The sequence below is a fragment of the Acomys minous genome, assembly GCF_964271855.1.
Source record: "Acomys minous genome assembly, chromosome: 9".
Lineage (NCBI taxonomy): Eukaryota > Metazoa > Chordata > Mammalia > Rodentia > Muridae > Acomys > Acomys minous.
This window is the reverse complement of record NC_140490.1, coordinates 86435576-86459812: the sequence shown is the minus strand read 5'-3', so window position 1 is coordinate 86459812 and position 24237 is coordinate 86435576. Positions and strand designations below refer to the sequence as shown.

Below are 24237 nucleotides of genomic sequence, written 5' to 3'. Positions count from 1 at the left end.
ATCTGGCCTGCACATGCTGCCTGATAGAGGAGCAGCCAGAGACAGAGACAGACAGCCACCTCACCTTCTGGACTTCTGATAATCTACCAAGGTGCAAGTAACCCCAGGGTGTGAGGATTCAAGACAGGAGCGCAAGCTCCAGAGAAGGGAAGGTCCTACACTGTCCATTGCTATTCCTCCAGTCTATACACACATATGGACACTCATTACTTCCCTACTAAATGATTGATTTCTGATTTACCCAATGCGTGCAGTGTGATGAGCAGAAATCTAAAATTTTCCTAAAGATATTTAATAGCAATTAGATGAACTCACCTTCCACACATTGTGCTAAGGGTACAGTTTACATCCATGAGCAAAATCAAGAATGAGTGAGAGTGATATTAGATGTGCAAAGTGAATTTTATGTGTATTGAAAGGAAGTGAGTCCTGTGGAAGAATAGCAGAAGGGAGCGAAGGCTGTGGCAGAGCTGACGGTGATTTTTTGTTTGTTTGTTTGGTTTTTTGTTTTTTGGTTTTTCGAGACAGGGTTTCTCTGTGTAGCCTTGACTGTCCTGGACTCACTTTGTAGTCCAGGCTGGCCTCAAACTCACAGCGATCCACCTGCCTCTGCCTCCCGAGTGCTGGGATTAAAGGCGTGTGCCAGTATTTTTCATAGGGTGGTCAGAGGTCTTAAGAGTCAGGAACCTTTAAACAGACTTGAAAGAGATTAAAGGATATAAATTTGTACCTAAATTTCTACTAGCAGCAGGGTTAGAGCAAAGAAGAAAGGTACAGACCAGAAGAGAAAATGAAAGCCATACGGCATAAAGGAGAAAGTGGCCCCAGAGTAGGTAGACGAAGGCCAGGAGGATACCCACACAGCTTCTCTGAGAAACCTTACCTGGGCTTGAAGGTAGTAAAAGCCTATAGTTGTGAGGGATGGTTAAATGCTTTGGGGGTGTCACTCAGCGGCCTGATCCCTGCACCATGAAAGAATCAGCAGTATGACTAAAAAAGTAAAACTTCCTTTCCTATCAGACTTATGGGGCAGGGGGGAGGGAGAGTTGTTGATGGTTGTATTTGAATAGCCCTGTGATTAGAAGCAAGAGTAGGCAGGGGTCCCTTGAGGCTGAAGGACAGGGAACCTGGCCTGCTCGGCCTTGTAACTGTGAGGGGATTGCTATGGCAGTTGCACTGCGGAGCAGGTTAAGGGAAGAGTGGAGGAAGAAAGATGGAGCACAGGGAGCCTGTGGCCCAGGGACTAACATATCCTTTCGTCTCATGAGGCTCTGCCAAGGTCTTTAGTTGGAGGAGCTCAGGCAGAAAGCCATGGCCCAAGTGACAGAAGAACCAGGGGTTGGGAAACAGGATGGGGTACACCAGCTGCCAGGTAGAGGGGCTCAGCAGCCATGGCCCACATGACTGAGATCCAATGCCTGAAACGCCAGGTGGGGTAGTTCAGCAGCTGACCTTTGTGATGCTGTCAGAATACTGTATGGAAGGGTGCAGGCACCATGGTGTGTAAGTTTGTCTGCCCTGGTGCTTTGGAACAAAGAGACTCATTCTCCAGGAGAGGGTGGAGGTGGCAGTGGGCACTTCCCTGGAAAAGTCTCTTCCAGAGGGCACTACAACCCTAATAGCTGCTCTCATCACTAGGGTTTTCTTTAGTTTCTTAGAGGAGGAGGTGACTCAAGGGCAAATGTTTTCCCAGTACACAGCTGAGGAGAGCTGGAAGCCCTCTTTGTCAGAATTTCACATACCTCTCCATTAAGCTGGCTTTTCTGAGTGATTGCATGGAAGTGAAAACTGTGGGTCTGGGTTGCAGAGATAATTCAGATATAAAGGTTTCCTTGCCTATTTTTTTTTTGATGTAGCTTCCTAATACTAGGCCTTGCCTTTCTCCTACCTTTAACAGCCCTTAAGAGAGCTAGAGCCCATGTAGAGAAGAGAAGCAGTGCTTACAAGTACCAGTGCTGTTTCCCCAAGAAGCAGAGAAAGTGGTGCTGCGACAGAGGAGGGACGGAGCCCTGTCCAGCTCCCTTGGCATCCCTGTGATCCTTGTATTGGTACTTAGAAATGACACCTTTTGCTTTTATTTGACTAAATTACAGCAGTAACTTGGCCCTATAATTTGGTTGGCTGTATACAGAAGGCAGAATTCTTGAGTTTTAAACATCACCTTCCAACACAACCAAGGAAAATCTCACTATATTCAGAGTGTTCCTTTAACAGGAGAACAGGACTGTAATAAAATACATCTTTTTCATTTTGTATAATTTTTAACTTCAGGACAAAATTAACAAAACAAAACAAAACAAAAACCGCAGTATACAATACCCAACCCTACAATTCTGTGTTAGGGAAAACTCCTAACTCGAGGATAGAAGAGATCCTGTCTTATTCTCATGACCAAGCGATGGTCTGAAGATGTCTGAAGATGATAGACATGAGCACACAGCCATGTAGAGAAAGGCCAATTAAGGCTGTGGGTAGATCCACAGAGAAACTATACAGAAGACATCGGTGTTCCAGGGAGGTCTCTCATATACTTCTTCCATATGAGAGGCACCCTCATCAACACAGCAGCACTGAGCTCCTCTGTGATCACCTTATCTGCATCACTGCCTAAAAAGGAAGACATGAGATTAGAGCCTGATGGAAGTCAGCCAGTTCTACAACTTGCCATCTGTAGCTCATGAGCCTCCTAACTCACCCAAGCCTAGTCCGATCATGAGATCGGACAGGTGGAGTGGGTCTAGGAGCCTACATGGGAGAAACCAGAGACAGGAGCAGTTTCAAACAGCAGCAACACCAGATCCTCGATGACACCTTTGTCATTTTTGTCATCCTAAGCCTTCTGCTGCAGGGTCTCAACAACAGGTGAGCAGCACTGGCCTCTAGGTGCTTTTTGGCCATCATGTAACTCACTATAGAAGTTTCTTAAGTCTTCAGGATCCATTCCATGTTCATTGCCCAGACATGGGTGTTTGTCAAAATGCAGCAGAGTAAAGACAAAAGCCTACATGTATGTGTACATACATGTACAGATGTACATACACATATGCTAAAAATTTTAAAAACGAAGCTCCTAGCTTGCCAAGAAATCGAAGCAAAAAAAAAAATCTATTAAATTCTATAGAAGTAATAGTCTATTATTGCTGGAAGAGGGGCCTGCTTCTATATTTCCTGACAACATTAACTATGGAGGAACGTAGTGTTTTCAGCAGGCGGAACTCCAATACCAATTTACTTTCTCAACCTTCTTATCCAAGGTCTTCATCATGATATCGCAGAAAGTCTCAAATTTTGCCCTGCTCACCTCTATTTTCTTCCCTTCTTTACCCACTTGTTAGTACAGGCACTCCTTAACTCACCAAGGCTATGCTCTTTCCATCAACCCCCTTGAACACATGGTTCTGGTCCATGGACTCATATCACCTCAGAGACCCTCTTCTGCACATGTTTTACAAGGAAAAGTGTACCACTTGCTCATTGCACTATAGGATTGGTTTAAAATGACCCAGTGTCAAAAAAAAAAAAAAGATTTTCATGCTGCTACTCTCAGGTAGCTTTGATGTGCCTGTCTGTCTCCATTTTCCACCCCCACAAGGTAGCTCTCATCGGACCCAAGCTCTAACCTATCAGTGACATAGACGATTGATTCTGTGTCTCCTTCATGGACGACACACAGCCTTGACCGGGAATCCATCTCATTTCCAAACTGAGAGAATGTTCTAGCAGAGAAGTTGAGAGGCAAGCCCTGCTTTAGGTGAATCATCGATTTCAAGCTTTCAGTGTAGGGGAAGAGCAAGTCCAATTGTACGTTGGAAAATAACACTCTAAACATAAAGTGGTCAGGGTAAAAAGCCTTAGCCCATCTTACCTTCAAGTTATTGGAGGACACCCAACAAAGTTTAATTACATTTCTCTTTACTTTCAGCCAACCCAGAAACAAATTCAAGGTGGTTCTTCACAGTGTTTCTGTGATGACTTTCAGGATCTTGCTCTGCTGACACATTTCTTCTGAGGTGTTCAGGGACACAGCACTGGAGTCATCCGTTCCACAGATAAAGTCTGCAATCGACCAGAGAAGAAAGTATAGAAAACAGCTGGATCCGACAGATTTAAACAACACAGCCAAGTGACGTATTGGGGAGGCAAGGACTTATTATTATCTGGGGGAAAAGAAAATCAGCCTCAGCTGTATGCTGAAGATCTCTTTAAAAACTTGTTTGCTTGCACTTCATACATAAGTCCCAAGAGACACTCAGTGATGTATTTAAGTGTCAGCTCATCACAGCTGTCAATGATGAACACAAAATGGACATAATTTGATGTTGTTCTTTTCCTTGTATCCTTTTTCTTGTCTTCACCATTATCATCCTCCTTATCTGTTGTCCTACCTGTTGTCTTAAGTTTCTCTTTGTCATCCTTAATTTCTTCCTCTTTCTTTTCCTATGCCTGACTGCTGATCTTCTCCAACTAAGTCACCACATCTAATAAGCTGTGCAGAACTCAATGCCAGCAAAGCCAGAAGCCATGAGCCAATCAACACTGTGCTCAAAGACCGCCAATCCCATACTCACACAAAGGGTGATGGGATGCTCTAGGAACTAACTGTGAGTGCTTCTTCATCATTTCCTTGACCTTCCTCTCCTCTAACTACTCAGCCGGTCTTCCTTGAGGTGAACTATCACTGTGGTACCCCAGCCCACGTGCTCAAATATAAGAGATAAGTCATAATAAAACTTGAGGACATGGAATTCAAACTACAACTAAAATACTTAACAAAGACATTCCACATTAAAATATAGTGCTCAAGACTTCTGACTTACTCCCCCAACCCAGAGAATGCTACTCACCACCAAAATGTAGCCAACCAACTCACTGTGGCTTGCTTGAACTGTGAAGGCTCCACCAGCAGAAGCCTCCCAGGCAAACTGCTCATCATCACTGGTCTCTGGGATCCCATCACTTTTGGGCACTGGATAGATAGTAGACACTATCCAAACTCCACAACCATGGAGATACCTGCAACAGCCTGCCAAAGCATTTTAAAAGTTAACAGAGGGCCAGAAGGATGGTTCTGCTCAAGTGAGAGTTCCCGCTGAGAAAGCATGACAACCAAAGTGTTCAATTCCAGCAACTAGTGGGCAAAGCTGTCCTCTGACTTCCACATGTACTTTCCCTAAAAACCCTCCAAACACACACCAGTCAGACAAGTTCTGAAGAATTAGCAAGTCAAAAGCAGTAATGAGGTGAGAATGGTGTGGCAGAAAAGGGCACACACCTGGTTACCCTCCATGAACGCTTTGGAGCCAAACCTAGGTAGCAATGATTCCCAAGTCAGACTCGGTCACGCTAATAGCTGTGTCCAGCAAAGTCAGAGTGTGCTCCTGAGGTCTGGGGGTGATGTAAAATTTCAGTTCTTTGCTGTTGTCTAAGTTGGAGGGGTCTGCCAGGCTCGCATAGCAAATCTTTTCCAAGAGCTGTAAATACGTTTACACCTTGTTTCATTTGCCCAAACAGGGCCTTCCCTTTCAAACTTGTGGCAGATTTTTGGATTATTCCTTGCAATCACTCCCATTCAATGTCATACTATACCTCTCCCATGTCTATACAGTTTTGAAGATACAACAGAATACTCACATCTGAAGCATTAGAGATCAACTCCTGTAGAAAACCTTCCTTGTTTGAATAGACAGTACTGACAATGAAGGAGGTGAGCTCGGGGACTTCTGCATGAAAGGCGAAGGTCTCCACCTCTTCCTGTGGCATCTAGCAATGAAAGGATCAGGAATTACCATGGACCATAATGCCTGTACATTTTCTAATCCAGAGGTTCACTAGTTTTAACTAAGTCACTGTTCAGAGATATAGTTTAAACTGATTTAAACTCTCAACCGACGAGAAATATAATTTAAAAACAAAACAAAACATAAAAACAGAAACAGAAAAAGACCATGAAGCTACAGTAAGAAAGCAACCAAGAGTGGAAGGAAAGAGCATTAACTATAGATTAAGAACCCCACACAAACCCTGTATGTATGTATGTATGATGTATGTTTGTGTGAATGAATATGAAATTCATTACCTAGAATATTTTTCATTATCATGAAGAACAAACTTTATCAGAAACAGCAGCCATTTCTATGTGCTGCTCCCCACTGTCACCCTGAGAGGGACACAATTCCATCCAACACTGTGCTGTTCCATCTAGCAGAACAAGAGGACTGAAAGTCTGGGCAGTGGGGAGTGTCCAAGAGGCAATTAAAAAAGGACAAAGAGCCTACGTGAGCCCAAGCTCCCCCACACCTGCTCACTGTGCAGATCTGCATAGGCTGCGGCACAAGTAAAAGGGTAACTCAAGCCATTCAGTCACCCGTGCCAAGGCCGAGCAGGCATGAAGAGGAGTCATGCTAGGGGGGAGTACCACACACCCACTCCTACTGTCCAGCATCAGGACAATGGTGGGGGATGCCAGAAACTTCCAGAACCATCCGAGTTCTGCGGGAGAAAGGGTTTCAGAAGTAAAGATGGTTTGGGAGGTAAAGTTGTTTAGGAGAAAACTGTTTTCGGCTTGTAAGCCATGAGGGAGTTGCTCCCATCTTAAATGTACCATGTCATCTAACTTAATAAAAAGCCTCTGTTTTACTAAAAGCAAAACTCAACCCAGACCCAAAACAGGAGAGGAACCTAGGAACCTTCCCATGTCTGCAACATTCCCTTTTTTTCTTCCTCCTCCACTGGGAAAAGGGAAATCCCAGCCCCGTAGGTTCAAGAGTTCAAGCCAATCCCTGGGCCCCTATCCCAAACCAGATGGCAGGGCTAACCTTGGAGACCATGCTGAGAGCAGCCCACAATCCTGCAGACGTTTCTGGCTCTGAAGTCTTTCTTAGAACCGAGGGCAAACGCCTCTGCTGGCCTGGTAGGTCGCTCCCACTAACTGCTGCCCACACCCTGGGCTCGGCAAGCCCCCCCCCCCCCCCCCCCCCCCCCCCCCCCGCTTTCTGGGATGCAGAACCTTTTGACCTGGGGGAGACCGGTCGCGGGATAGCTCCAGGTTTTGCAATGAGCAGTGGTAGACTCGCAAGGCAAGACACTCCACCTGCTGGCAGGCCGGAGCGCTTGGGACAAGCTACCAACATGGCTAGGCTCCCAGGAACAAATCCGCTGGAGCTGCAAGGGGCAAGAAGCCAAACTCTTACCTTAATAGGAAAGCTTGACAGTAGGTCAAAGCCAGGTAAAAACCGATGGAGCCATAATTTCGAACTTCCGTGATGCAGCAGTGACGCCAGAAAGTGTAGGGAACTCCTTATAAATGGCACAGCGCAGCTCCCTTAAATCCCTCCGCCTTAAAGGAATAGTTGCCAGCGCAGTCCCTTCCTCCACCGCGATTTAGCCTTCACTTCCGGACTTCGCTATCGCACTTCCTGGAGAGGGCGGGAAGAAACGGGAGGCCCGGCTTTGACTGGCAGGGACTTGTCTGGCAGTTTGTGGTGGAAGGAGCAACAGAGTCGCTACTCTGATTTTTTCCAGAAGTTTCATGTCAGGGCTTGGTGCCAAGGTAAGGGAGAACACAGGCCTTGGACTTTTCCTGCCCAGGGATCACCTGGGAGTATGGGCTGGACCAAGGGGGGAACTACTGGCCTTTTGGCAGAGTTCCTTCCAGGGGCTGAGGACAGTGTTTACGTGAGAGGTCCACTCGAACAGTAGACATAAAGAAAGGCTCAATGCTGCCACCATTTCCAGTCCTTTGAAATAAGAAAGAGGGTCAGTGGTGTGACCCAGTGAGCAGAGTGCTTGCCTAGCATGCGCAAAGCCTAAGAGTTGATCCCTAGATCCAGGATCTGGTGGTACATGCACTTGCAAAGGCAGGAAGAACAGTTCAAGGTCATCCTCAGGTACATAAAGAATGTAAGGTCAGCTTGGAATACGTCTTGTCTGAAGAAAAAAAAATTAACAGAGAAGAAAAAAAAAATTGGCCCTTCTGCATCTAAGCCACAGGCCTGTTCCTTCTCTGTGGCCCTACCAGGGGGCACTGGAGCCCCTCTGAGCCCATGGACTCCTCCTTCCGTTATACCCTCTCCCAACCTTTTCTCATTTTCAACCCTATATCCAGGCTGCCAGCCTTCTCCCCTCTCCAAGGGGTTAAGTCTTGGGAGGACACAGTGAGATTTGGAGGAGGAAAAAAATGTTTATTTCAGCAGAGAGCCTTTGGAGCCACCTGGTTTCTGACAGTATAAAATAAGCAGTAAAAGGACAAGCAATGGGGACACAGAACTGGCGCAGAGATAGGAGGGAGAGTGAACTCATAAGATCACACGATACGGCAGCGCTTAGGCCTGCTACTTTCATCCCCATCCTGTGATAGGCAGATAGACTTAGTTCTCTCAGCCAAGGAGCTTGGCTTAAGCAGGGATCAGTCAAAGTTATCTGTAAGAGACTGTGCCCCCCCTCACCCCCCATTGATATTCTGACTCTAAATCCCAAGTTCATCCAGAGGCTCCCTCCCTGGGGACAGAGCACATCTGGGCCCAGTACAGGCCAGAAGACAAGAGAAGTTGGCTAAAGGAGCCAACCTCTGACTTCTGCTCCTCCCTGGCAGGGAAGGGAACGAGCAGGAAGCAGGCAGGCAGTGCAGACCATCTGCCCAGACATGGTCACCCAACTGCCCTTAGTAAGAAAGAGAGTACAGCTTCTAGAGTCAGTCCCAGAAGCACGAAGATGGCCAAGATGAGTCCTCCTGTCTCCGTCTCAGCTGTTGTTTTTCCTAAGAGAATGCAGGGTGGCCTTAGGAGAACCAGGACCAGCCTTGTTGATGCATGCCATCCTGTGTTCCCAGACCCAGCCCACTTCTTGGGGGGAATGTGTGTTGGGGACATCCCCCACCTTGCCTCAATTCCTTCTGACAACTCAGGATTAGCACCCTCGGAATCCATTACATCCACTACCCCAGAAAAGCCGCCATCCTCCCCCACCCCAACCCTCAGTGTCCCCAGCTCCTTGCAACTTCAAGACAGAGGACTCTGTTACTAGCTCTCTGTCTACCGAGGGACAGACCTGGACCTCTCAATTAAATCCTACCTTATGTCACCAATTGCCCTCATCACCTCACTATCTTGGGCCCAAAAGCACATGCAGAGGCTGACAGTCTGCCTTGGGGTAAGATGAAGGGGGTTCATAAAGATGATGAGCAAAGACAAATAGTCGCACTGTATCACATTGTGTAGCAACAGCACAGGAACAGATTCAAGCCTGGTGACCATGAAACTTGGCAGCCAATGGCTATACTGATCAGGCTGCAAGGAACAGGTTATACCTCTGCCCAGGCTGGTCCTCATACTCTACTCAGGATCTCTAGGGACTTGGACAAAACCTCTAGGCCTGGTTGCCTCTGTGGCGCCAATTGCTAGGGCCGCAATGCTGGTGCCTGTGGGATATGGGATTTTTTTTCTTTCTTTCTTTGTGACAAAATTCTATTCCAAGCTGGTCTCAAGATCACTATCTAACCAAAAGTGACCTTGAACTTTTGATCCATTTGTTTTTACCTGCCAAATGCTGGGGTTACTGGGAAGTAAGCACTACCATATACCTGACATAGGACATGCTCTGGTCAAACTCAGCGTGTCATGAAGTATGCTACGCAACAGTCTTAACAATTGAGCCACATCCCCAAGTCCCAAATATCAGAATGTATTTTTTATTAAAACTTTTTTTAAAGATTTATTTATTTCATGTTTATGAGTACACTGTCTTCATGCACACCAGAAGAGGACACCAGATCGTATTACAGATGGTTGTGAGCCACCGTGTGGTTGCTTGGAATTGAACTTAGGACCCCTGGAAGAGCAGCCAGTGCTCTTAACTGCTGAGGCATCCTTCTAGCCCACAGAATGTATGTTCTGATCTGTGTAGACATAAGTTCATGTACTACCACATACCTTCTGCTGGGTTACAAAACTAAGAACTTTATACCTGGGCTGGAGAGAAGGGTAGAGAGTGAGTTCTGCTCTTATAGAAGAGCCAGGTTCAGTCCCTAGCACCCAGTCCAAACCACTCATAGATACCTGATAGGGGTGTGTGTATGTGTGTGTGTGTGTGTGTCTGTGTGTGTTCTTTTTTGGTTTTTTTTTTTTTTTTGCTGGTGTGAAATAAGTGATTTCCTCTGTTTCCTTGGGTGTAGTTAACTTTGTTGTGTTAGAGTTCCTTCAGATATTTTCTGTAGGGCTGGGTTTATAGATAGATATTGTTTAAATTCAGTTTTGTCTTGGAATAGCTTGGTTTTTTTCCCAACTATGGTGGTTGAGACTTTTGCTGTGTATAGTAGTCTAGGTTGGCATATGTGCTCTCCTAACAGCTGCAAGACATCTGTTCAGGCCCTTCCAGCTTTTAGAGTCTCTGTTGAGAAGTAGGATGTAATTATTATAGGTCTATGTTTATGTGTTACTTGGCCTGTTTTTCCTTGGCATTTTAAAATATTTTTCTTTGTTCTGTATATTTAGTGTTTTGGTTATTATGCGGCAGGAGAAAAAAAATTTTCTGGCCCCGTTTAGTTGGTGTTCTATAAGCTTCTGGTACGTTTATATGCATCTCTGTAGGCTTCAATCTTTTTTAAAAAACCTACTTTATTTGGGGTTCCTTAATGCCTATGCCTCCCTTCCATCCCTCCTACCCTACTCGGGAGAGAAAGGAGGTTAATGGGGACAGAAGTAGACATTTTTCAGACTTGGTTCCTGGAGGCAGTTCCACTCTTTATCAACAGGATTCCAGAAATTCGTCAAAAGCTACCACAGCCACAGCAGCTGGAACTCAGAGCAGCAGCCAGATCCTGGAACCTTGAGCGTTTCTCTCTAGGAGAGTCTCAAAATGATGGTCATCCAAGCAATGAGAAGTGATGAAAAAGACAGAAACACATCCTCTCTTTAAGGGCGTGTGCCTATAGATCCTTTCAGAGTTCTTACCAAAATGTTGACTACCTGGCAAAGACCTTTGCCCGCCCCGCATGAGGCCGTTTCCCTCCTAGCAAATAAACATCATGGGCCCTCTCACAATTCTGTTTTACATCTTACACTTGGGACCAAAACGTAAACGTGTTTAAATCCACTACACATCTCTGTCTCTCAAGGTTGGGGAAATTTTCTTCTATGATTTTGTTGAAAATATCTTCTGGTCCTTGGAGCTGGGACTCTTCACCTTTTCCACTTCCTATTATTCTTAAGTTATGTCTTTTCACTGTGTCCTAGATTTCCTGGATGTTTTTGGATTATTTTTTTTTTAGATTTAACATTTTCTTTTACTGATGTATCAATTTCTTCTATCGTATCTTCTGTACTTGAGATTCTTCCATCTCTTGGATTCTGTTGGTGACGACTGGGTCTGTTGTTCTTGGTCTCTTTCCTAGGCTTCCCACCTGCATGCAGGATTTCCTCAGATTGTGTTTTCTTTATTGCTTCTACTCCCATCTTCAGGTCTTGAACAATTTTATTCATTTCCTTCACCTATTTAATTGTATTTCTCTAAGGCATTTATTCATTTCCTCTTTGAAGCCCTGTACCTCCAAAGGTTTCTTTGTATTTTCCTGTACTTCTTTAAGGGATTTATTCATTTCCTCTTTAAAGGCCTCTATCATCCTTATGAAATTGAATTTATGGTCATTTTCTTGTGCTTCAGTGGTGTTAGGATATCCAGTGCTTGCCACAGTAGAATAGCTGTGCTCTGAAGGTTCTATAGTGTCCTGGCTCTTGTCGGCTGTGTTCTTACGCTGGTCGTTAGCCATCTGGTTGTCCCTTGGATGTTCCTGGTGCAGCAGGCCTGGTGAATGCTGGTGGATTGGTGTCTGGACAGTGGAGCTTAGGAGACAGGGAAGACAACACACAGTGTAACCAAAAGCACTCACGGGCAGAGGGTCTACACTGTAAGTTTCTTTTGAAGCAGGCCTGGGGAAGGTTGGTGGAGCAGTAGCTGGAGGAGACAGGGTACGGAGACTGCAGAAAGCTCACAACATCTTGGAATTCATATATATGTATATTTGTGTATATATATATTTATATATATTCATATATATATTTTTTCCTTATTGCTTCTATTTCCATTTTCAGGTCTTGAGCAGCTTGATTCATTTCCTTCACCTGTTTGATTGGATTTTTCTGTATTTCAGGGAATTTCTTTTTTTCATTTCTTCTTTAAATGTCACTATCATCTTCATAACAATTGATTTAAGGTCATTTTCTCGTGCTTTGGTGTGTTAGGATATCCAGGTCTTGTTGTAATAGGATAGCTTGCCATTGGTGATGCCATATTGCCCCGGCTCTTGTTGATTGTGTTCTTATGCTAGCCCTCTGGTTATCCCTCGGGGGGTGACACTCCTTTGGGAACACAGGCAAAGTTGTGGACAGGAAAGTGGAGTGCCTGGCACTAGTTACAGTGTACAGCTCTTGGGAGTGCTAATTGGCAGGCAGGGGATTGATAAGGGAGGGGTTTTACCTTGTTGTCCCTGGTGCTGGGAGGCCTCAGGGAATGCAGGCAGAGTTGTGGGCTGGAAAAACATGAGTTAAATCTTTAATTTTTTTTTGAAGCTCCCATTACCAATATATACAAAGACTAATGATTTTGTGTGTGTTAGTTTTGTATTTTTCAATAATACTTAATTCACGTTTTAAGTCTGACCATTTTCCAGGTGTCACTGCTCTAGATGTTATGGGATTTGGGAGAATGGGGCCAATAAATAAGTTGTACAAATGTCACAAGCAACAGCCAACTTTATTCAGAACCCTCAGACAATTTATACTTTGGGGGTTATGAAAAATTATGAGCAAAATTCTCACAAGTTCAAACTATGTACCATCAAATGACAACCTGCATGTGGCAAAACATGTTTTTCAGTGGAGGCATAAAAATATTTCATTGACTAAAAATAGCAAGCAGTAATGAGTAATCTGAGGCAAACTCACTCCTACCTACTTTACTTGGGAAGAGCAAGAAAACACATTCTAAGAACTAATCCTGTTTTGAAGAAACTGAGGTCGCATGGCTCTTGTCTTGCTTTCTTGTAGTATTCTCAAAAGCTCCTAGAATTCGTATATAATTTCATTCCTGAACCTTGTTTTTACATCCATGGTGCCTATGGGAAGTTCTGCATGTGATCATACTATTCAAATTTCTATATCTATATCTATATTATATTATATCTATATCTATAGATATGTAGATATATTATATCTATATAATCTTATTTCACTGGGTAAAATAAGGCTTGGGAATCTGCATATCTTCCTTTCCATACAGTGTTCCTATTAATGTTCATTTTTATCTCTGTTGGCCTAGCGGTGACGCACGTGCCCTTTACACTTTTGAGCTTTGTTCCATTTCTCCCTACTTCCTTGAGTAGTTCAACCATGAAATCTTGTTCAACTGTGTATTATTGACATTTCCGTTTCTACTTAGACTCGAGGTCAGATCCTCTGATACCACCAGGAATACTCCTTCTTGGTGTTAACTTTGATGTTTGTGGTTTTGTTGTTTTCATGTCTACTTTTATGAAGAATGTTAGTTTTGACTGATGAGTCCTGCATCGATTCTGTCAGCTGTCCCAAGTAATGTTGGTTTTTTTTCTTTTTTCTTTCAAGGTATGTAAAAACTTATGACTATTATTTTTAAATTATTTTCCTGTGTGCCTTACATATTTTCTAGATCATTTGTAAGCAACCTGAATGGATTTCTACATTATTTTTAAAACTGTCATCATCAATATATAGGAAAAGCAGGATGTAGTCACCATATGCTTCGTTTGTTTGTTGTTTGGTTTTGTTTTAATTTGCTCTGGTTGGTTAAATTACTGAAATTCCTTTTCCTGTGTTCTCAAGGATAGATTTTCTCTGATGTTTCTATCCATTGTTTGCATCTAATTATGGTATACATTGCTGCTGAAGTAAATACCCTCTTATTCCACAATTTTTTTCAATGATGCTTCCTTCTCTGTGAATTTTGAGAACCAGTGTTTCTGAGTGCAGTGGTACGGTTGACAGTTACTGCTTCTTACACTCTAAGTATATGCTCTCATGCTCTGCTGTCTATAGAATGCTGACAAGAACTCTGATATCAGTCTAGCGCTTGGGTCTTTTTGTTTGGCTTTGCATCTTTATGGCAGAGTTGTGTTAATTTTAGGTGTGTGTCTGTTTTTTGATACCTCAGTGTGAAATGTCAACAAGCCTTCCAAGCCGAGCAACAGGGAGAACGCCTGAGTCTCTGGTAAGTGCACCCCAGGTCAGTGTCCGCTCCGCATTTCTTTGGAGAATGTTTTAACATTGAAATCATAAACCTTTAATTCTGTGCCTCTGGTAATGCCACCAAAGTACTTATTTGTTATGATTTTTTCTTGATTTTTTTATTCTATGTTAGTCGAGATTCAGACTTTAAATCTGTCACTTACATAACACAGCCTTGTCCCATTTTTATCTTCTCTTGATTATTCCTATGAGGACATATATTTTTCATCGACTAAAGACCTGAAATTATGAAAGAGATTCCATTGTAAATGGTGATCAAAGAAATGCATACATTGGTACCCATTTCCGACAGAGAATAGACTATTGGCCTTGTACATTCATGAGGAAGGAAGGTCTCCTGCTCTGCCTCGGTTGCATATCAGGGATCTTTGAATTTCCAGAACAAGGTCTGTGACAGTGGCCATGCAAATACATGCAGCATTTTGCTGGTATCGCTGAGGAATTTATGGAGAATTAGAATGATAAGAACTCACTGATTTGCTCTTTATACTAAATATTACATCACTGTAGAGAGATAGGATGATGTAAGGAATATGTGCCTTGCTCTTGTCGTGAAACTGATGCTTCTGTGAGAACATGTAGATTGCTGTTTAATTGTTTCTTTCTTTGGCATTATATATCACATAGTAATGATTGCCTATGGGTTTCTTTTTTAACATGTGAAACCCATTAAGTCCATGCTGGTATCATTTTCTTGATTCTAATGCTCAGTGGTAAGTTGTCAATATAGAGATCAGATTTTCTCTTTGACTCTTGTTTTATTTTTCAGACACAGTATCATTGTATAAGCTTTGCTGGTCATACCTCTATATTGTATATCATGTAGAATATTTCAGTAAGAATTTTCTAGAGAGTATTGACTTGGTACTGTGATTATCCAGCAATTTTCAAACATAAATGTATGGCCCTTCTAATAACTTTGAGCTCTTCTTTTTTATTATTTAAATTAATGTATTTATTTATCCACTTTACATCCCAATCATAGCCCTCTTTCTCCTCTCCTCCTGCTCCCATCCTCCTCCCCGCTTCCTTCTATCCCCTCCTGTGCCTCAGAAAAGGAGGCTCCCTCCCCCTCCTCCATCCCAGCACATCAGGAGTGGGTGCATCCTCTTCCACAGTGGCCTGGCAAGGCAGCCCTGCCACAGGGAACTGACAGAAAACCATGCTACAAAGGAGGAAGGCTCCCACACCTTAGGGTTTTCCCTTCCCTGATGCTACTGTGATACAAAGGTAGAGATTCAGAAGAGAAGCTGTAATGGATAGGTTTCCATTTCTTTCTTACAATTTTTTTCACGTATATGAGTATTCACCTGCATGTTTTTACGTGTGCTGCATGATGACTGTGGAGCACTAAGGTCTATATCAGACCACTGGGACTGGAGCCAGGAACTGCAGTGAGTTGCTTTGTGTTTCTCTCTAAGAAATAATTAACCTTGATTTTTTTCTGCAAGGACAGCAAGTGCCCTTTACTTCAGCGCCATCTCTCTGGCCCTCATAACCTTGCATCTTCTATTTTCTGAAAAAAAAAATGATAGATGAATCCAAAGTGATGTTTTCCTATACAACCTAAAATCCTCTTAGATGATGGAGGTAAAATACTGAAGAAAAGAATAGACTCGCAATTATAAGATTCACATATTAAATTCAGCAAATCTCATTATTTATTTTGAATTGTATGTTCAAAATAAATTAAAAGTTAATATAATGTTCCCACTTATTTATACATATTTACACATATTTTTCTAACTATTCTGTAGTGAAAGCACATATAGAATTTCTAGAGTTGTTATTCATCTGTATTGGTTTGGGGACACTTAGAGAAATTAGATAATATTAACACTTACATCCACAAATATTAATTAGATAATATTAAATTTATTTCATGGTTGTCAAATATTCCAATAATATAATCTCACAAATTATTTGATTCTATGTGCTACTTAGAACATAGAATTGCACACTGTTGTTGTACTCCTTACTATTAACAAAACATTTTTTTAACTTTTATTTCACCCATGAATTTTGCCTTCCACATTCTACCTCTTTGTTCTATGAAGGGTGCAGGATGAATCTGGACCTCAGAATCCCAACTGAGCATTTTAGAGTAGAGTCAAGTGAGTCCCAACTGCACACAGTATTGATCCAGACTCCCTATTTCAGCAAGGTTAAAAGTTGTATAGTTTAACTTATTTTCACGCCTTCATCTGAGATGAGACATTGTGATCCTGTTTGATACCAACATATCCTTCATAAAGGTACATCACTGTATGTATCTAGACCTCAAATGTATGTCTTATAAACCCTAAAAGTTTAATATTTGCAGGATTATCATTCTGTTTACAGAGAGATAGAAAATACAGTGTGGAATGTGAGTATTCTAGAATTTTTTTCACTTCACTTTCCTTATAATTTTATGTGTGGGGGTATATATTGCCTAAATGTATGTGTACGAGTGAGTGCTGTGTCCCCCCTGCATATAAAGATCAGAAGAGAGCATCGGATCTGATTGAACTGGCAATAGAATCAGTTGAATAAGACATGTGAGTGCTAGGAACCCAATATTGTCTGTCTGGAATAAAAAGCAATGCTTTTAACTGCTTAACTATCTCTACAAAATGTCTAAAAATCTTTTGTCTTTTAATAATTGTCATGCCTCATCTGTACCACAGAAGTGTCTCTAATGCCTTGGTTCTCTTTTACCTAGGATCTCATTTTGTTCAGCAGCACTTGGAAAATGGATAATTATTTTTTTTATTACAGGACCAATTGACATTCAGGGATGTAGCTGTGGACTTCTCCCAGGAGGAGTGGGAACGTCTGGAGTCCACTTGCAGGGCTTTGTACATTGATGTGATGTTGGAAAATTATAGCAATCTAGTCTTTATAGGTAAGAATGTGCTTCCTGTAAAATTCCTGACTTGTGCGTTTTATACATGAATGTGAACTCTTTGAACTATATAGAGAATATCAAAAATAAAGGAAACTGTGATAATAAACATAGATATTTCCTGGTGTTTCCTTTACATTTTAATTTGTCCCCTGCAAGATCAACCAATGGTATACACTGCATAATATCCACAGCCCTCTTACCTAGGTTCTTATTAGAATTTCAAAGTTCAAAGAAATAGTATTCAGAGCAAAAAAAGTCATCGAATGTCGATTAATAATTGGAATATTTTCACTTTACTATTGGAGCAATCTATTCACCTATTTCTGATCATGAAGAACTGAGAGATTTTAAAATAGAAAAGATATGTTTCTGGTGAGCATGGTTTTTGTTGTTGCTGAGTTTTGATTTGAGTTTGTTTGGTTTTTTTTTTTTAATTGTTTTTGAGATATGGTCTCTATATCTAGTCTCAACACAGGATGGTTTTAATTCTAACACGAGAGAGGCTGAAACAATATGATCTGGTGATTTTTTTTTTTAGGTCAGCATGGCTTACATAGTGAGTTCCTAGTCAACCAACACTACATAGTGTGACTTCCTCAAAAACATAAGAAAGAAAACAAAGAAACAGTTAAGATCCTCACAAGAGCTCATCACGAGAGTGCCTTATTAGTGATCATCTATTTGTCCCACCTTCCTCAGAGTATGCAGTTTCAATAAGAATGTGAAGACTATTACTGGTCCTTCCATTTTGAGGTGAAACTGCTTATTTGTAGGATCAAATTAACAATAGTGGGAGACAAAATGCCTCCACTGAGGGTTTTATTCCTAAACTGCTAGATTCTTCGAGAACTTAAGAAGATGTCAGTTATTGAATCTATCACTTAAGCATCAATTCCTATTATCCCTATTTGTGCTCCTTTTCAGAGAACCATCGCACATGTAGTAAGTATGAGAAGGTCTTGGATAATGGTTCACAGCATCTTGTCTATCAGCACGTGAATACCCAAGGGAAGTCTCATGAATGTAATGAGATTGACAAAATGGTTCGTGAATGCCCCCAGTGTGCACCTCACAACACAGATGGTACTGCAGAAAACTGCAACAACCATGGATTGTTAACCCTTGTTAACCACAGGGACGCCTGTATTAAACCATCAAACCCAAACAGTCACAAAAGTGGAAACACTGGAGAACCCTGCAAAGATAAAGACTGTGGTAAAAGTTTACATTTGTGTTCCATCATCAGTAGAAAGCAAAGAATACAGCCTGGAAAGAAAGAATACAAAAATACAGAGTATGATAAATCCTTTGACTCTAAACAGAATCACACACTGAATGTAATCTGTGGTGGAGAGAAGCCACATCAACGTGGACAATGCTTCAAGGACTCCTCAAGCCTCACTGTGCATCAGAGAACTCATTCTGGAGAGAGTGAACGTAAAGAATGTGACAGATGCTGTTATCAGTTATATCAGGTCAAAGACCGTTATGGAACCCAAACTGGAGAGAACCCTTACAAATGTAATAATTCTGAGAAATCACTGACTAGTGGCTCATGCCTTAGAAAACACAAAAAAGCACACACAGGAGAAAAGCCTTACAAATGCAGTGACCATCACGGATGCTTGATGCCACTGACACATCTCAGATGCCCTCAGACAATTCATACAAGAGAGAAATTTTACAAATGTAACAAATGCAGCAAGTGCATTAGCAGACTGACATACCTAAGGGCCCATCACAGAAGTCATACTGGAGAAAAACCTCACAAATGTAATGAATGTGAAGCAGGTTTTATCAAGAAAGCCCATCTTAGAAGACACCAAAGAATCCACACGGGAGAGAAACCATACAAATGTAGTGAATGTGGAAAATCTTTCACACGTGCCTGGTATCTTAGAATACATCAGAAAATTCATACAGGAGGGGAACTTTACAAATGTAGTAAATGTGAGAGATCCTTTACTTTTGAATCGGGTCTTAGAAAGCATCAGGACATTCATACAGGAGAGAAACCTTACAAATGCCGTGAATGTGAGAAATCCTTCACACGTTTCACTATTCTTAAATTGCACCAGGAAATCCATACAGGAGAGAACCCTTACAAATGCAGTGAATGTGAGAAATCCTTTATATTTGGTTCAGATCTTAGAAGACACCAAAGAATTCATACAGGAGAGAAACCATACAAATGCAGTGAATGTAAGAAACACTTTACACGTGCCTCACATCTTAGGATACATCAGAGAATCCATACAGGAGAGAAACCTTACAAATGCAATGAATGTGGAAAATCCTTTACCTGTAGCTCAGATTTTAGAAAACATCAAAGAATCCATACAGGAGAGAAACCTTACAAGTGCAGTGAATGTGAAAAATCCTTTATATGTCGTGAAGATCTTAGACGGCATCACAGAATCCATACAGGAGAGAAACCTTACAAGTGCAGTGAATGTGACAAAATGTTTACTCATGCCTCAGCTTTAAGAAGACATCAGAAAATTCACACTGGGGAGAAAAGCTTCCATATCACGTAATGTGGCATCTACTTTATCAAAAGTTCTGTTCTTAGAAACTACTGCAGACTCTTCACTAGAGAATCTATGTGAACTATGGAAAACTTGTGAAAACCTTTAATTTTCAAATCTTAGGAGAGATGAAGAGGTTATACTGAAGATAAATATTTGAAAACGTGACTAAATAAGGAAAAGTTTTCATTACTTTCTTTTTTTACTTTGTCACCTTCAAATACATATTAAATCCCAAATGGTGAAGTCTGAAGAGTGTGCCGCTGTGAAGCAGCTTGCTGTAGATGTACCTGCGGATATGCTTTGTGTTCGTCAGATATATCCAATGCTGGGTTGAAGTTTCATGGGGGCAACTTGACTTCCTTTTGCTCCTATAAACAATTCCTTCCTCATATTCCTGTAAGTAACCCAAGTAAAGCTCTTTGATTCATTAACCTGAACCTCAGTGAGATCCATACTTAGTTTTGCTGTCAGTTCCTATTCTGGGTGAGTACATGGATTTGGGTGTGGCATCCCCCTAGGAAAAGTCTACCCTACAACATGTGCTGATACTATTAATTGTTCCTCCAAACTTGCACACCAGAAAATTGGTATTAGAGATAATGCGTCTAAGTTAGATTCATGCATCATTGCATCTTAGAGGCCACTTTCCAGAATGCCAAGAAATGCACTGAAGTTGCCAAAGCATCAACTCATGAAAAAAGTGTAGATTCATCTGAAAATTGATTCTGAAAGACTTCCCTCCCTTCCTCAGTGCTATAGAAAAGACTCATCTGTAATCCACCTTCACAATATTGAGTCTGGAATGAAAGTGTACAAATACAAAGAATGTGAGAACTTCAATATTGTAACCCATGGATTTGATAATGTGTAGGTCATCTCAGCTCCTGTCCACCCTTTGGTTGGGCCTCACCTTCTTTGTGTGCTCTATTCAGCTTCCACACTACACCTCCCCAAATTAGTATCCTGTCCCTAAGAATCGCCCTACATGTGAGGTAACAGTGGAATTCTCATCTTCTCTTTCTTCCCCAAGACAATCCTTCAGAGCCTGGGAAAAAATGGCCTTGCACCCTTTAGTTTCCTCATCTCCAAGCCATACTACCCTTGAATGGGGCTCTGGCTTCTGATTGTGCTGCCATCTTGACCCTTCTCTCTGTAGCTTATGAATCAACTATGGGGGCTGATGAGGACGGATGAGTGGTGTTTATGGATAGATGGTATTGGGGAACAATCCAAGACCCCCCCCTAGACCTTCTCATTGATGATGGTGACTATCTGACAATTCATAGAGAAAATTTGATATTGGGTGAGCCCATGGTCTCTGATAGATGGAGACAATAGCATTAGTTTGAAAACTAAACTAAAAAAAAAAAAAGATTCAGTCATTTTTAGGCATCTGAATATGAATTAAGGAGGTGTGGTTATTAGACATAGCTGAATGAGAAGGAGGGTTAGCTAGTCACAGTGTATCTGTGAGGGTGTTGTAGGGCCAAAGAATAAAATCACAGTCATCCAGCTGGTGGAAGCTATAGTTGGTAAGTTTTATATATACTATCAACATTTCCCTCAGCCTGACCTGCAGAAGTCTTCACCATTCCCATGTGTGGAGAGCTGCGAGGTGCCACGCCTTAACATGGCGCAGGCTTCCGCTCTCTAAGATAAACAAGTCCTTATATGGCAAAAGGCTGTGCAAGGGTAACTGGTGATCTGATGACGAGCATTCCTGCTCTGACGCGGACCTATGAGGAGGTGACACCTGGCATGAGCTGATTGGCCCTTGAGTTGTACTTAAGCTTGGCCCTTCCCTTCTTCGGGGCCATTCCCACTGAGCTTAATCCTGAGTAAAGATCTCGAGAAGAAGTCTGGTTGTTGGTGTCTTATTTCTGCTGGACGGTGCAGCGCCGACACCCATGGATCTCAGACACTGTAGTCCTTGACATGGCCATTCTCCTACCAAAAATGCACATTCACTCTGGACCTGTTCTCCATAAGTACATCAAGGGGGCATCAATAAAAGCTCAGAATGAACTAGATGGAGTTACTGGGGTCCCAGAAAACTGCTGTTTTTCTCTTGTCTTATTTAGCAAAAGGACTTCTACTGAGATCTCAGATGAGAAAAAGACCTGCTCATCTGCATTTCTAGTTACAAGTACCTAGAACATATTCTGATATGAAGAATCTTCTTGGAGAGGCATGTCTATGTCACTGTGAATGTACTTTGAAAGACACAAACTAGTAACCTAGCATTCACGGTAAATGTAATATGTTTGGTTCATGCATATAATGTAGAAATCATGGGGAATGTACTGTGGGAGGCTAACACATGTATCCCAAATCTCTTGGTCCATGTTCTATGGGGGGGGGTTCATACCTTTAACACTGAAATCAAATGGCATCTACTGGGATAGGTGCTCATGACTGTAAGCCACCAACCATTGTGAATGCACTGCATGAGACTCCACCCATCTTGTCTTACATAAGATGGAGGACTCACTAACCCAACACTCATGGTGCATGTCATTATAGAGAAACTCTTGTGTACTTTATGGAACCATCACCTATCAATAAAAAAAAGCTGATGGCCTATTAGCTGAGGCAGGAAATGTGACGTGGGAGTTCCATCACAGAGAAAGATGAACACTGGGATTGTCAGACATTGGATAAAGGGGTTTTAAAAATGCTGAACTCACTGGCATCCAGCATCAGGCACAAAATCCATGTTTAGAGCCTGAAAACTCTCCAGCTGGAAGGCAGTTTCCTAGTGACAACCAGGGAAGCAGGAAACCTCAGAGAGGCAGTGCGGAAGGTAGCTCTTCTAAAAAGCCCTTGCTGAATAAGAAAACTGGCTCTTCTATAGGAGCCTGAAAGCACAGAAGAGATGTCCTCTCCCAAGCACAGCACGATTCAAGAGAACAGTTAGCACACTAGAGAGAGCTAGGCAGTCCATGAGAAAACTTAAGCCCAGTTAAGTCCCAGCCAGCAAAAGCCTGCAACTGCTCAACAAGGGACCAACCTGAAGAGGCAGAGCCAGTACCTGAACAAAAAGGCTTGATAGATGTCAGCTACAGACATGTGGAAATGGTAGAAAATGCTGAAAAGTCAACAGACTTGGGAATTCCTGAAGAAGAGAATTAGAAATTAAAAAGAAAAACATTCTCTGTGTTAAAAAAAAAAAAAGAAAAGTGCACTGACACAATGCAGCTGGGTCCCACACAACTTTATTTCATTTATCAGCATACAAGTAATTATTTCTTTGGTAAAAATTAAAATTTTATATGTCCTCTTTAAGAGAGATCAGAGGAAACATACTTTAAAAAAAAGACTACCAAAGTAAATGCTGAAATGTAGGCCACAGTACAGAGATTAGAAGATTCTTCATATCAGAATAAGGAATCTTCAGAAGAAGAAAAATAGAAAAATGTGTATACTGTGTCATACTTGGGCCAAAGACTCAGAACTTGTTAATGTAAAGCACAAGACACCAAACTATTAAGAGTTGTTGCTACAGGGGGGACCCAAGATGGTGGCGGGCAGTGTGGACCATGTTTGGAAGCTCCAGTGAACAATTCAGGGAATTGCATGGATTTCTGAGCCAGGAACACCAGGGTCCGCACACCATGGCAGCAGGAGTGTTCCACGGTTCAGAGGGACCAGGAAGTGGAGGACCTGCATGCCCCTGCACATGGGAAGAGCACGGATTTTCTCGTATCGGCACGGTGGTGGCAGAGGCAGTGGCAGAGGCAGCGGCAGTGGCACCAGAGGCACCAGAGGTGGCGGCGGCTAAGGTTTGCAGCTCGGGGCGTTCCGGTGGAGGCGACTTGAGTGGTGGCTGGTGGGAGTTGCTGCGGGAGAGGGGACTCTGGACAGGATTTGGGTTGCATGGTGCCTTGTGACCCAAACTGGACTCGGCGGACAGTTGAGCCCCAGAGTCCCGGGTTCGCTCAGTGTGCTGTGCCGTGGAGATGCTGGCTCAGCTCAGCAAGCAATTCTGCCTGAGGCACTACCTCAGTGCAGCCACAGCTCGCCTGCTCTGACGCAGGCTAGGCCAAGCGCTCAGTTCTACCCTAGGCACCAGCTCAGCTCAGCGGGAGTTCTCTTGCTGTGAAGCAGGCTGGGCAGAGCACTCAGTGCCACCATAGGAGCTAACTAAGCACAGCCGAGTTCTCCTGCTGTGACACAGGCTGGGCGGAGCGCTCAGCCATGTTCATAGCAGTCTTATTCATAATAGCCAGAACATGGAAACAACCTAAGTGTCCATCAATAGAAGAATGGATAAAGAAACTGTGGTACATATACACTATGGAATACTATTCAGCTATTAAAAATTTGTGGATAAATGGATTGAGCTAGAAATGATCATAATGAGTGAGTTAACCCAGAAGCAGAGAGACTCAATGGTATATACTCACTTATATCTGCATATTAGCCCAAGGGGCATGTCCCATGAAACCCTTCAAGTACCAGGAAACTGGGACAGTGGGGAGGACATCCTACTGGGACTCTAGATGAGAGAAGCATGGGAGAATGGCAAAGTAGAAGGATCCAGAGG

General features: G+C 42.5%; 1 protein-coding gene and 1 long non-coding RNA gene across 8 annotated transcripts; one reads left to right on the top strand and one right to left on the bottom strand.

Annotated features, from left to right (window-relative positions):
• Positions 1-2225: 2225 nt before the first annotated feature.
• LOC311606164 lies at positions 2226-7349 on the bottom strand. 4 transcript variants are annotated; one of them, XR_014782237.1, is made up of 5 exons: positions 7191-7349; positions 5632-5760; positions 4845-5023; positions 3866-4056; positions 2226-2745 (listed from the first exon to the last, which is right to left on the bottom strand). It is a non-coding gene; the product is annotated as an uncharacterized lncRNA (long non-coding RNA). The 4 variants fall into 4 exon arrangements; XR_014782238.1 differs by having other exon boundaries at positions 2226-2607; XR_014782239.1 differs by having other exon boundaries at positions 2226-4056; positions 7191-7348.
• Positions 7350-7391: 42 nt separating this feature from the next.
• Positions 7392-22889, top strand: LOC311606163 (uncharacterized protein). Of its 4 annotated transcripts, none has more exons than XM_084797254.1 (4): positions 7392-7549; positions 14176-14247; positions 17031-17157; positions 18085-22889. In XM_084797254.1, the coding sequence occupies exons 1-4, from the start codon at positions 7529-7531 to the stop codon at positions 19695-19697; spliced, it is 1833 nt and encodes a 610-aa protein (XP_084653380.1). In that variant the 5' UTR covers positions 7392-7528; the 3' UTR covers positions 19698-22889. The 4 variants fall into 4 exon arrangements, with proteins under 4 accessions (XP_084653380.1, XP_084653381.1, XP_084653378.1 ...); XM_084797255.1 differs by having other exon boundaries at positions 14176-14232; positions 18085-22888; XM_084797252.1 differs by having other exon boundaries at positions 14149-14247; positions 18085-22888.
• Positions 22890-24237: the final 1348 nt, after the last annotated feature.